This window comes from Calidris pugnax, unplaced genomic scaffold (genome assembly GCF_001431845.1).
Source record: "Calidris pugnax isolate Ruff unplaced genomic scaffold, ASM143184v1 scaffold36, whole genome shotgun sequence".
NCBI classification, from domain to species: Eukaryota; Metazoa; Chordata; class Aves; order Charadriiformes; family Scolopacidae; genus Calidris; species Calidris pugnax.
In genome coordinates, this window is record NW_015090825.1 from 3,668,588 (window position 1) to 3,683,012 (window position 14,425).

The 14,425-nt window shown below is 40.6% G+C and overlaps 1 protein-coding gene across 5 annotated transcripts in view; it reads left to right on the forward strand.

Annotated features, from left to right (window-relative positions):
• The first annotated feature begins 629 nt into the window (after window positions 1–629).
• The window catches only part of LOC106886813 (EF-hand calcium-binding domain-containing protein 6-like), a 52,444-nt gene continuing 38,648 nt past the window's right edge, over window positions 630–14,425 (forward strand). For 4 of the 5 annotated variants that reach the window (XM_014940044.1, XM_014940043.1, XM_014940045.1 and 1 more), the window contains exons 1-5: window positions 630–3,758; window positions 4,823–5,029; window positions 7,489–7,575; window positions 8,602–8,720; window positions 10,314–10,541. In XM_014940044.1, coding sequence (XP_014795530.1) covers window positions 3,543–3,758; window positions 4,823–5,029; window positions 7,489–7,575; window positions 8,602–8,720; window positions 10,314–10,541 — 857 coding nt within the window. In that variant the 5' untranslated portion in view covers window positions 630–3,542. Of the gene's footprint in view, window positions 5,030–7,478; window positions 7,576–8,601; window positions 8,721–10,313; window positions 10,542–14,425 lie in introns of all 5 variants that reach the window. The other variant, XR_001411743.1, reaches the window with a different exon arrangement.

The window sequence follows — 14,425 nt, forward strand, 5'->3', positions numbered from 1 at the left end:
AAGAGTCTGAAAAAAAAAAAAAAAAAAAAAAAAAAAAAAAAAAAAGAGAGAAAGAGAAAGGGACATGGGAGGAATATAGGAAGACCAGAAAGTTCTTTGCCAAAATAGATTACCTAAAATGGACTCCCAAATCTGCTTTGAAGAGCAGCAATGCAGAAGGAATCCTGCCTTCCACCTAGCTGGGGTTCTGGGGCCTAAATCCAATCTGCAGCATTTCTTGTCCAGGAGGTAGTTGTGGCAGACTTGTGGGGAAAAGAGTAGTGGCAAATTCTACGAATTACAGTTTTCCTGCAGTCTGCTAAATGAGTTAACGTCGTTTCTTCTGGCACTTTTTACTTTCCAGGTGAAGCTTAATCTGAGCCTGTCACTTGGTGCTTTTGCTTAAAATGCCAGTCTCAAAAATATAGTCAAATTTTTCTCTCTGTCTTTCTGTATAGAATTGAAGTTGTAGAGAATAGAACTATATTTAAATGGCTTACAGTAAATGTAAGGGAGAGAGATCAATTTTCAGAGTAATTTCAAGTTGAGCCATAGGATCAAACACCCAGATACTTAGTATTCAAAATGACATATTAAGCAAGAAAATAGGCCATTATATAACTTATTTTATTTCTCTTCTAACAGGTGTTGGAAGATCATGGTATGCCAATGGATGACAGTCAATTTAATCTATGAACAGAAAAGCTGGAGTCTCCAGATGGAGGGTTGAGTTTTCTGGATTTTGTGGAAATATTGGAAGGTAAAGGAATTTTAACACAAACAGAGCATGAAACAAGCCCTTCCTGGAAGATGCAGAATTTTTCTTTTTTGATGGAAGGGTAATGGTAAAAACGATCATTGATATGAATTTTAGTGCTTGGATGACCTTCTTGTCTGAAGTTCTTTGACTCCTTACCTAGCTAAGCTGCTGAGTATCTAACTCAGGAGTAGAAGGAAACTGGAACAGATGGGATGTGACCTAACTAAAGGTCCACAGAAAGGTGTGATGGAGTTGCCACTAACAAATTGCAAGAAGTAACTGACTGATTTCTCTGCCTTGAGTAGATCCGTGCCCTCAGCATTTCTAACTCTTATTCACAGTTTTAGGATTATGTTGTATCCTAAATTACAGTGGATGATTTTATAGTACTGGTCTACTGGTGTCCAGCAACATTTTCTGGTCTGTGTAAAAAGAGAGAAGACAGTAACTACTCCTTTCAGGAATGAAAGATCTGTAAGTGATGAGTTTTACTGGCTCTATATACAACTGGAGATCCGTGGTGTGACCTGGTTACTTACTGGTTTATGGTTTTAATTTAAAGTATTGGTTTTGAATGTTAAAGCTGCTAAGGGACATTGCTACTGGGCAATGCTGAAATGTGGTTATCTATAACATAATTGATAGTATTATTGGACTACCAAGAATCCCAAGGAGACAGTGAGGTTTACTGTTTGTTTAGATATAGATGTATTGTCCACTCATATAATGAGGATGTTGTCTTCTTTGATTTACTGTTGCTGAAGAATGAATACCAGAGGAATATATTTGTACTCTGGGAGCACATTTTTTCACTTCAGCTACTTGCCTTACCCCGTCAGTAATTTCACTGATTTCAAGGCACTGTAAGTGAGGGTTTCGATTTCTACCTCCTAAAAATGAAACTGATGGAATCTGATTTCTTAGGATGGAACCCTAAGTGCAAGGTAAAGCTAATAAGTAATTATTCATTTCTTATTTCTTTTATACATCTAGATTTTGTGAGTAAAATTCTGATGACAGAATTTTATGCTGGTAGTTTTGTCTTTGGCTTCAAAAGCCAAAAAAGTTTTAACTTCCATATTATGCCTCTCGTTATTCTCAGAGGTGTGCATTTATTTTTTTCGCAGTTACTATCCTTTTCTGCTGTCATTATTTCTCGTTCAGAACTAAGACAAGGAGGAGAACTGACTTGTATCTGGCTGATACAATATTCAGGTTTTAGTTCATTCAGTCCTGTAAGTTTAGAAGTTTGTGAATACAGCCAGCTAATCATCTGCCCACCAAAATATGTGTGCCTTCATCCAGCAGCCAAATAAAAGATGCCTGAAACAGGTTAACCTTAAGGAAAATGAGTGTGCCAACTCTTTGATTTAAATCAAGAATCAACAGTGGTTTGTCTGTATTTAAAGTTTTTGCTTTTGCCAATTATGAAAATCACAGCTTTTCTTTCCATACGGTACTATATCCCATAGCTGTAAAAGAAATTGCGACCCACATTCAACATCAACTCTCAGAAATCAGAAGGCAAAGAAAAAACCTTCCTAACTTTTATTTTTTGATGATTTGTGATTCACTGTGGTGGAGGGTGTTCTGTACTTACAGAAAAAGAGGCCTGATTTTCTTCTTATAAGCTTTAGTGGGTAGATAACACGTGTACAAATTTTCTTGACTAGACTTCAATAGAAACTGGAATTGAAAAAGGGGAAGGACAGTGCATGCCTGTAGAAGGGAGTAGGATTTAAAGGGTAAAATCAGGAAATTTTAAAGTGATGCAGTGAATACTATCTAGTGATTCTTCAGATAGTTGTACAGGCTCTTGTGTGTTGGTGTATGTAAAATTTTGAAAAAGGAAAGAAACATTCCTTTAGAACAGATCATTAATTTAGCATTTTCTTATCAATCAGGAGTAGGGTGTAGTGAATTGTCAGTGTGTACCTTTTTCTTCACAAGTTTTCCCCATTTTAAAATCTGTCGTGAATTACTCATCTATATGGCTCATGCATTGCAGAAGACTTATAAAATGCTCAAGAGGCTACAAAAGATGCTTAGTCTCTTTTTTTCCCAGAAGCAAGGCAAAAGAGGTTCCTGGAGTATCACTGCAGAATGAGCAGAAGGAATCAGATCTGGAATGGTAACCAAAATAGCTGTTCTATGGCCTAAAAGGACATTAGCCCTTCAGGACTGGAAGTGCAAGGGTGCCCTGCTGGGAAGCTGGCTGTCGCCCTTTCCTGATCCTGCTGGGGCTGTGAGATAATAAACTTGTGGCAATGTGAAGCTGCTGTTTGTGCAGGACTGAGCCTTGCCAGAACAGAACATCAGGCAAAATAGTTTCAGTGGTGATGCTCTGTTAAGCCAGGAGTGTTTTGATGGTAGATCTGAAATAGCTCAGGTCGGTTCAAACCGCAGGAGGGCTTAAAGGAGATGGTCTAGTGTGCAGTGTTTGTGCTACACAAAGATGTAACAGATTACTTTCTCTGACACTGTCTGCAGCTCCTGTGTGCCCTCACTGAGACAGCCGGGCGGTGTGACAGCGAGTCACGACTTTCACAGTGCTCCTTTCCTCCTCCTCCTCCTCCTCCAGTCTGATACCTCCCTTCCTCAGAGTAAACCAAACAGCCACCACAAAAGAAGGCTCAAGCAAAAGAAAAAAAACCTTGCCTCAGCTGCGCTGTGCTTTCTTCAGCACTAGCAGCTGAGGCCATTACTGTAATTTGGGTGGACACCACTAATCCTGCATACAGATTGTGGACTTTGTCATGTTTGGGCTGTAAAGAATACAATTGCAGAGTTTCTTGTTTCATTTATGTTACATTACTGTGCTGTTTATCAGATACGTTTAATACCATCTTTTCAATGTTTGCTAGACTTTGATTTCATTATCGCAGATGCCAGATTGAAGGGGCCAGGACCTACATTATGTAGCAGCCCAAACCATGGAGTAAATGATGCTAAATATCATTACATGGCTGCTGAAGAATGTCTCAATCAACTTAATGATAAGCTGATGAAAGTCTATGGGGTAAATGTATTGATCCATGGTTTGCTTTGGCAGTGAAGCTGGTTGTTATTTTGATACAAATATTTGTTTTAAAAGTTGGTTTGGGGGGCCTGTCAGGGAAGTGACTCTAAAAATTACGTTGGATTTCATGTCTTCTGTGTTCTCGGAAACTTCCAGTTCAAATACATTCAGCTTTCAAGGCAAAAACTTCTTCCTTTTTTTTTCCCCCTAATTGTCTTCTCTGCAGCCTCTGCCAGGAAAATAAGATCTGAGTTATTTTTTCCCATCCTTTTGTGAGCATAGCTATTAAAGAATCTGCAATTAGAAAAGAATAACTCTGTACTACTCATTCATGGAACAGACCATCTATTCATGAGAATGATCTTTCAAGAAGATGTTCTTAGTCCCTAAAGTTTGCAACACAGGGATCTTAAAAAAGAGATGTTTTCCAGCTTTTCTTATTTATTTCAGCTTTTGCTTATTATTTTCTGTAGTTGCCATTAGCAGGTACTCCTTGAATTCCCACCATGGACATGCACAAAGTAAGAGAGATCACTTTTTACAAAAAAGCTGCAGTCATTACCCTTTTGCTCAGTTCATCCTATCCCCATTGGACACGTCTAGCAAAGGTGATCATATTGATCAGCCTTACTTCAAATTTCTGAAGAACTGCACCATTTAAAAGGTGTTTGAACATTTTGCATCTATTTTAATGGGAGAAGCTGTTCAGCTGGTAGATCAATTGCTCTCAAGTCTGTCTTCATTACAGGTTTTCTAAGGATAGGCAAGGGTAGAAATGAGGTACCTCTACGTATAGTACTGATGGAAAGTGGAGGTCAATTTGTAAATTTGTATGGGGATGGCTTTTTGATGGTCCCTACTTTTGCTCAGTTCTGTACATGCTTAAGATGAAAGCAATAAGATTGCAATTTACTGTGGACTATCCCAAGTAAGGCAGTACTATAAATGCTTCATATTCTCGAACTGCGTTAAAATATTTGCCTGTTGTCAAAACAAGTCTAGAGCAAACATTTGTTATTTATGTTTAAATATATGTAGTTGACATGTTAAATATTCCTTGTTAGGACACCTATTCTGCCTTCCATGAAACAGACAGTAACCGTAACAGTATCATCAACATGCCTGGCTTTCAGCTATTCTCGGAAAGCTTTCTGCTTCATCTTGGAGGAGAGGAATTTTTGTGCCTACTTGGTTTGTTGGGAATGAACCTTACCTCCATGTTAAATTACCAAGAATTCTGTCAACTGTTCCACACCCAAGAAACTAAGGAGGTAGCTTCTCAGGTTATGCCATCTTATAAGTAAGAAAGAAAAAATTGTGGAGTACCTATAGTAATCTGATCTGTTTACAGAAGTGAATATACTGTGTGAAAATTTGTATTGGGTACAATGAAAAAAGATAGTATTAATATATGTCTTTATCAAGCTGACGTTGGGTAGCTTTACCAAGTTCTCAGTGGTTTATGATTCCATTAAATCAGATACTGAATCCAGCACTAGGTCAAAATGCCAAAACTACCCTTGGAGACTGCTCAACTCTGTAAGGTCAAACATACATACTGGTGCCTGAATTGGAGCCTTAGAGCTGAGCCAGCCTCCAAACTGGACAACTTTGCTGCATCTTCCAAGCATGCAGAACTGAGGACATGGATTGCAAATCGGATGTCATTTTGGATTGAGGAGCAGCCAGGATATTACCTGTCTGGCACAGTGTCTGTCAGTTCTGAGACTAATATTGTTGTCAGTGGACATTACAGTAGTCCATGCTCCAGACCTTTATGCTACCAGGACACCAAAAGCAGACAAGACAGGTGAGGTGCACAGAAGCACTATGGAATAGGTGGAGGACAGGGAGAATAGAGCTGCAGCCTCCCTTCTTGCGAGAAGTGACGCTGCTTAAAATGTCTGGAATTTTAAAGTTTGAGCTTTACTTCAATGACAAGTAGCATTTAGGCACTAAAAAATTCGTTCTAAAGACTCAGTGTGAAACTCTGTTTAACTATGCAAACAGAGATAAATTCATAAAAATAATGACAAGATACAGCAGGACTGAAAAAGCTCCTGATCAGCAACTCATCTTCGTTGTGTCAGTGAGGATGTGATACACACACATAGGCTTATTTCCCAGTTTTTATTTGTCTCTTACAGCATTGCTGTTGGCTCTGTTGTTAGTAATATTTATCTGCTTGGTTTGGTTTTCTTCTTTTTTTTTCCTGAATTGGACAACTGAGTGAATCAAGGACATGAGTCTAAAACAAGAAAGGAAACTGATGATGATTGAGTCTCGCTATCAGTTGGAGTCTGAGACCAATTACTGCCGCGCTCTCATTTCTGTTTCAGTTTGGACTTAGCTAGAAATTGAAGCATTTTGAATTGAGCTCCAGAATTTCCTCATTTCAAACATTTTTACTGTTTCATAAGTCCAGCAAGGAAAATGGAGTGATTGAAATCTTAAGAGCACCTGCATTTTCCCACCTAAGTGTTTAGACTATTTTTGTTGGTCGATTTAGGCTGATGGAATCATGTCTCAAGCTGTGGGAGGGGGGAGAAACTCAGGAGGTTCCCAGGCACCTAAAGCAGATTAATGAGGCATTCATGTTTCTAAATCCAAATGGAGGCCTCAGCAAAGGCTGTCAAGGTCCTGAGCCCCAGGAGCCCAGAAATCCAGAGTCAGCAGTGTTGCAGTTCTCCAGGACCTGAGTTCAGGTCTGTGCGTGCCATGGGTGGCACAGGAGCTCAGTGGGTAGGTCAGATGTAGTTACCACATCTCGCCTGGTCTGCAGAGCAATGTTCCTCTGCCTTTTGCTCGAGAAGCTTGGTCCAGGGAACATATTCTTGAAGCGTGGCTGAACCAGGCTCTGAAGCCGTATGTCTGCAACATTTCCTTACAAAGCAGTAGCTGGAGGAGGAATGGGTACTAGGATATAGCATGAGGTGGGCAACTGTACTTTAAGAGAATTTAACAGCCTCTCCTCAGTTTTCTAACTGGAAGTGCTTAGAAAAGCTAAAGAAAATTGGGCACCAAAAGAAGAAGGGCTGCTCTTCTCAGGTGAAGGAAGATGCACTGTTTCAAAGAACAGTGAGACAAGGTCTCCTCAGCTCTCAGATAAGTGTGTCCTTGTGTAGCACATGGAATTAGGCAGCTTTCTGTGTAGTGTGACAGTTATCCTGGATCCTAATCTGAGGCACCCATATTCCTCTGCATGCTTGGATTCAACAAGAAGCACCAGGCCCCTTAACGTTAAGCACATATAATGGTGGATGAATTTGCAAATGTGGGTCTTACTCCCCAGACTTACTAGCCGTGCCTTGGTGACTCATTTTGATCTACGTTATTGACGTAAATCAAGGATAATCTTCCTGGAGTCACTCCAATATATAATTGTTTCTGAGATAATTAACATTTCCTTCTATGCGTATAAACAATCCATGCTGGCTCTTGAGTTTGAGGAAGGATTGAACAACACTGATTTGAAAATAAATAGGGAATTACAAAATTTAAAACATCTTCGCTAACCTGCAGCTAGGGAAATAAGGCAGTATTTAAAGAATTAAGTTTACACAGATGTGAAGTAACAGTCTTTAATGGGTATCTTAGAAACTAGGAAAAAACCACCACTACCATGAAGAACAACAAAAGGGAAGGAAACTTGAGGAGATTAAAGATCCCACTAACATAAAACATAGTTAGTTGTTATTTTATTTTTTTTTCTTTTCTGAGAAAAAAACAGATGATAACGGATGCAGAGCTAGCTTGTGATCACGCTCATTACTACCTTGTTATCAAAGCAAGAACCAGATGGCATGACCTAGCAAGGGTAAGAAGAATGTTTTCTTTAAATAAATAAGTGGCACTAGTAGATTTCAGAACATTATGCAATGTTGATCTTCAGATTCTATAAATATTCAAAGAGGCCCATTGCAAAATAGCTCATTAATGATAAAAACTTACTATATGATTAAAAAAAAAAATCAACAGTTCGAATAATATTCAATTTTTTTAACTTTGATTACGTAATAGATGTTACAGTTACTTCTAAAACTTTTTTCATATTTTAATATTGTTGATTTTATCTAATGTTTCTGTTAGTAGCAGTGGTCTTCATCTGAGTGAGGCCTCTTTGACATCATGCTGTACACAAACACACACCTACTCCCATGCTGACACCCAGCGCTGCCCAGCACAGTGAATCTTTGATTGTGATGTTTACGCCATCTAAAAAGACTCTCACAAAACTGTCCTATAAAAATTATTTATACCTTTTAATCTTTTTTAACTTGTTGAATAGTTGCAGTATTTGGGCAAAAGAGTAGCACAAGGAAAAATGAATATTTTTTTTTCACTAAATGTCAGATGATAGTACTGGAAGTCTCAGTTTTCAAGAAGAATGGTACAAAAAACCAACAAACCAACCAAAACCCAAAGCAAAATCCAACTCACATTACCTATAGAACAAGTTGGGGAGAAAATCTGCAGGTCTGATGTTTTCCAGTGCCTTCATCTTCCACTGGCGTGCTTCAGCTGCGGGCATACCCACAGCTGCATGCATGCTTCTCATGCTCATATTCCCTGTGTTTGCCATCAGTAAGAAACTTTCCACACAGACTACATCATCTAAACACCTGTGATGTCAATCCCAATTCAAGCTTTTGAGAGTTGCACATCCAAAACAGAAAGTAGGAAAGAGCAAAAATCAAATGAAAAAACATTAAAAGATGAAATACAGACGTGCATGATTTTCTATTTCTTTCTCAATTCCCATTATTCATTAAGCTTATAGAGAGATCAAACATTTTGTCACACTTGTTGGTTCTTGTTAGTGATGATTTCTTTTACGTTCCAGAATTTTCAGGAATTTGACAGTGAAGGAAATGGCACGATACAGCCAAGAGACTTGAAGAAAGTCTTGTTCAGATTTGGCATTCCAATCACCCCGGAAGAATTTAAGCAGCTTTGGGCAAGGTATGACAACTCTAAATGATTAGCTCTTGCAATAATGCATCTTTTATAGGATTACGGAGCCTTTGGTAGTGCAGTGAATGACAATAGATTACACCACACAAGAAATCTTTTAATTTGTTACGATTGTGACCTCAGATCATGACACTGTGTTACAGGACCCTATGTCTTACCATTCTCAGCTCAAGAATGCAATCAGATCAATCCATTTCAAATGAATTCAGAGACAGAACTTTCTCTTGACTTCAGTATTACTCAACCCTTTAATTTAAGATACATTCTCTTCTTGGATGGCACATTAGGTCACTGGCTAAGTTAACTTGCTTTTCATTAATTTTGTTTATACACACAAATGCCTACCTGAGTTTGTGAGGGCTGAAGGTCAGTTCCAGGTGTTTTGGGTCAGGTGGGAACTGCAGACAAAGCTTCTGTCGAGGAGCTCTATGGACAATTTATGTTACCTACTTGTCTGAAGGCAGTGCTACCAGCCTCGGCTTTTCAGAGCAGTAAATTTACTTACTGTATTTTCAACCTAAATAAAAATGATTCAATCAAAAGAAAAAACGCTACATACCAAATACATAACAAAAGAAAGTAAGGTAATTTCATGCTGTGTAAAGATGGCAAGTAATATCATGAAATGTTTTTATAGACTAGTAATTTGTTGTGAAGTGGGGGAAAATACTTGTCTGCCTTCAATAAAGAGAAGCTGTGCTATAAACTGTGTTTGAAATGGCATAGATGTCAGCTGTATGTGACATTATATAAAAAGCTACCTTCATTACAGGTCTGTTAAAAAAAATAATCACTCTCTCTAACATATAGAAGCTGAGTGTATTGCATTTTGGTTTCAAACTGCATTAACTATATAGTTTTTTCTTAGTGCTGATTCATCTCTGAATTATTTTCTACTCCATTAGATTTTACTTTCCATTCTTATTCCTTATGGATGCCATGGCACATTGAAGAGTATCCTTTTCATGCAGTTATCTGCTGCACAACTTCGCTCCCATCAGCCACTCCTTTTATAGAATAGCTCAAATCTCTTATGTGCCTGGTATGCCTGTAACTTGAATAAAGGAATTAGACTGAAGCTGAGGCTAAATTAGGCATTACCATGCATCGGAGCACTAGCAGGGGGAGAAACTGCAAGGAAAAAAGCCTATGGAATGGTTTATACTTAAGAAAATATGAAAAGTGTTTTTGAAGATAAACCTGTGTTTTTGAAGGATGATTACAGTTCTGGGCATCTCAGACCTGTGTCACCAGTTTGAGACACTTGAGACTCAATTTTTGGGGCCCCAGTTCTCTGCATCTCAAGTCAAATGCTGAAAAGCAGAAGTACTGAGGGCTGGAGAATAGTCTTGATAATTTGGTCCTCAAGGTAGTCTTTTCAGAATCAACTCTGTGATTACAATGCATAAGCCCTATCTTTCGAGTCTCGTATAAAGTCACTTGCTCACTCTCCGTGTGGCAGGGCACCTCTATAAGGAAGGGAAGTCAGTGAGATTTAAACTGTTAAGTCACTTAAGGACATCTGCAATGCCTTTCTGTGAAGAACGCATGAATATTTAACGAGAGCATTTCTTTTTCAAGGTATGATACAGATGCAAAAGGATATCTTACTCACCAAGAATTTTTACAGAAACTGGGGATAGAGTTTGCACCCACTGACACAGGGCTCAGCAAACACATCACGGAAGACAGATACGCACATTTACAAATGCATTATAATAATCAACAAAAGAAACATTCAAAGCTGGAAGAGCAGCAGAAACAGCAAACTAAAGCTCTGCATGCAAGAGAAATTAAAAAGCAGATCAAGTAAGTTATTTATGAGCTAGCATATAACTTTTTGTGTTTGTATTTAGTTTGCTAAGATGAGACTGTGTACAATAAAAATGTAATTTTACCATAGAAGGCTCTGAAAAGAAGTTTCAGAAGGTACTGGACCAAGCTTATACATAGTGTTATTCCCTTGATTTTCTGCAGATAAGCCTAGCTCAGTGTGCATTGTGAGACTTTTTTTTATATATATTGTCCGTGGCTTATTATTTTGTATTTTACAGACTTTATGGCAATATCTATACTGACAAATCCGAATGTCCAGAGACATTCCTAGACCTAGTCATCTATGCTGCTAGACTGCCAAAAGAGTCCTCATCATGCTCTGGCCTGTGTCAGCTGATGTTTTTCCCTGATCACTCCCAGCACTGTTTGGGAGCAAGAATGCTTCAAGGAGGGTTCCTAACAGGCAGTTTGCAGGCAGCTGCTCCCTTTCGGCAGCTACGAAGGTTCCCTAGCAGAGATGTGCCAGCTGGCCTCTGTGCCCGGAGCGATCCTGGGCCTCTTTATGGGTATCATCTCAGCTTGTGGTTCCAGTCCTAACGCTGCTGTCAGCTCAGACTGAGCGAGAAGGGAAGGGTAATGATAGGACAAGGGGAAACGGTTTTAAATTGGAAGAAAAAAGATTCAGATTAGATCTCAGGAAGAAATTTTTGACTGTGAGGGTGGTGAGACACTGGAACAGGTTGCCCAGGGAAGTTGTGGATGCCCCATCCCTGGAGGTGTTCAAGGCCAGGCTGGATGGGGCCTTGAGCAACCTGGTCTAGTGGGAGGTGTCCCTGCCCAGGGCAGGGGGATTGGAACTTGGTGATCTTTGAGGTCCCTTCCAACCCAAACCATTCTATGATTCTATGATTCTAAGAGCAAGTGCAGTTGTGTTGCCCTGCAGGCCTCTTCTTCTCAGACTGCTGCGGGCGACGTAGACTTAGACCTTACCTGATTATGCTTAACAGGGGCTCTTCTTGCAGCTGAAATGGATGGGCATGTAGGACACTGTGGTCCAATAGCCTGCTGGATGAGGGCCAAGTAGCAATCACAGTTGGTTTCACATCCCTCTAGCAGCCAGATAAATTGTTAGTAAATGCCTTAGTAGATTCAGCAAAAAACAGCCTTGACAAGGATGGACGCTGGCTCCATATGACAGAAATAAGCAACTTGTCTCCAAGCAAGAGGACTCTCTGCCTCAAACAAAAATCAACACTCACGGAGTTAATAGGTCACTGCTCTGGAGAAGAGCATTTGACAAACAAATGACAAAACGATATCCTTCTCAGACCAGAGTCTAATGATCCATGCTTGCCCTAGTGAGTCAGCAGTGATTAGTCTGCTACTGCTGGAGGATTCCTGCACCTGCCAGCAGATTAAGGCAGCAGGAGAATCCTCTGCCCCAGTACAGTGCTGTTAAAACTTTATATTTCCAGGTTGTGGATAGACACCACCTGGATGCTTATAATATTTTCTGCTTGCACTTTCACTCTTCTCCTGGACTGCTTTATTTATTTATTTATTTAGGAGTGTAAACCCTCAGGAGCAAAAAAAACATGTAAAAATATTCCCTCAAGAGCACGCATTTCCTCTCTTTTGTGCTCAGAAAGTGTCTGGAAGTTGTAGGAACTAATAAATTATTATTGATAAGAATGATAATTCCCCATGACATTGTTGGTAAAGGTGATACACTCATAAACAAAGAAGAGCAGCCTTGTCTTGCAGATAAAGAGGCAGCTTGGGAAATCATTAGACAAAAAACCCCACAAAACACAGAGAGAAGCCTGTAAGCTAAGGCTTTTGCTTTTTACCTTGCTTTTTTAAATTCTGTTTTTCAGGATCCCAAATAGGCTGAAGGAATCGAGGGCAAAACTCTCTTTTCAGTACCACAACTCTCCCACCTGCATTGCAGGTCTCTGGCATAAACTGCATTTATGACACCCACAGGTATCAACGAGTGTTCCACCTGTAAAAAATCGCATAATATACAACAGAGATGGTTAGGCAGCTGCTGTGTTGCAGACATTGCTCATTACTGATCTGAAACTTGGGCCCTAACAGTCTTATACTGGGCTCTTCTGCTCCATTTCTTTTACCAGCCCATTGTCTCTAGTCTTACGCATGGACGAAGAGCTCTTTTGGTCAAGAACCTTCTATTTCTTTCCTGTTAGGTCAATACCAAGTGCAAGGCAGCCCTGCCTCCAATGCTATAAATAAGAAGCAGCTCTGCAAGTAAGGAAGATGCTGTGCTGCAAGCAGAAATTATGCAGTGTGGCTCAAAGATGCAAATACTCATCCCGAAGCAGCTGGAGAGTAATTAAATCAATGGGGAAGACATGACGAGTAAAAATAAAATAGCCATGATGTGACATGCTGGCAGGTCCACATCATTTAGAATTATTTACTTTTCAGAACCTACCATAACAACGACTATGTATAGCACTATGTATATGGCAATTATGCACACAAATGCATACACAGGAGCACAGAGCGATTGCTTAACTGCAATTTGGAGGAAAACAGAAATTGACAGACTGGGTCAAGTATAAACTGGATTCTTAGTTACCTGCTAGCAACCGGAGCCAGATATTTCTGGTTGAGGTGGAACAGCCTTCTATTAGATGGATGTGGAATATTCTGCCCCCTGCACTATGGCCGTCTCATCCTGGGCAATGACAGGGTTTGGTTTAAGCCTGCAGATGGGACTTTTATACTCCTTTCAGAAACTATGTTCTAATTATTTGTTAGCTTCTGGCTTTTCTTGATTTATATATATAAGATATCCAGTTCTGCACTTAATCTATTGAAATTTCTGGCATCTGCAGCTTCCTCTGGGAATGAGTTCACAGCTTAGTAGTTTGTGGTCTGCAAAAAGTATGTCGTTATCAAATATTGCCACCTATCAGTTCCAGCTGAATGTTCTCTTCTTGTCTCCCACACTTTCTCACCCACCTCCTGGCTGGTGGGAGCAGTCCTGTGGTAGCAGTTCCTGTCTGGTTTTCTCCCTCAGAAAGCTGGAAGTGCAAAAGGAGTTTAACCCAGGCCTCTGAACTCCTCAGATTTCACATAAGGCTCTGGAAAGCCATAAATGACTCTTAAGCCAGAGTCATTGTCTGACAGATGAAATCCACCCACATGGTGGCTGTGAAGGCAGCGATCCAGCCAAGTGTCAGCCTTCAACTCCAGGACCACGTAGGTCAGCTGAGATGCAGGAAGCCCAGGTGGGCATGGTGCCCAGCTACCGTAAAGGTCAGCGGAAGGAGATCTGCTCTTGGTCAGGAAAACGGACGCAGCGACTGCAAAACCTGACCTTGGTGATCCACGTGGGTCTCAGCCTCCACTCTCAATGAGTGGGAAAATTGATTCCTTTCACCTGTCAAATTCGGACTTTGGGAGGAAGCAGTTGCCCGAGGTGTAAATTTGCTGGTTATAGGACCCCCTTGAGCAGCACCCACTCCCCCTTCTGTGATCTTGCTTAAGTCATAGAGTTGTCCAGGCCAGAAGGGACCTCCTAAGGTCATCCAGTCCGACCCCCCCGCAGTCAGCAGGGACACCCCCAACTAGACCAGGTTGCCCAGGGCCTCGTCGAGCCTCTCCTTGAATATCTCCAGGGAAGGGGCCTCAACCACCTCCCTGGGCAACCTGTTCCAGTGCTCCACCACCCTCACAGTGAAGAACCCTCTCCTGCTCTCCAGTCTAAATCTGCTCCCCTCCAGCTTGAAGCCGTTGCCTCTCGTCCTATCACTGCAGGCCTTTGTAAACAGTTTCTCCCCAGCCTTCCTGTAGGCTCCCTTCAGGTACTGGAAGGCTGCTATTAGGTCTCCCCGGAGCCTCCTCTTCTTCAGGCTGAACAACCCCAGCTCCCTCAGCCTGTCCTC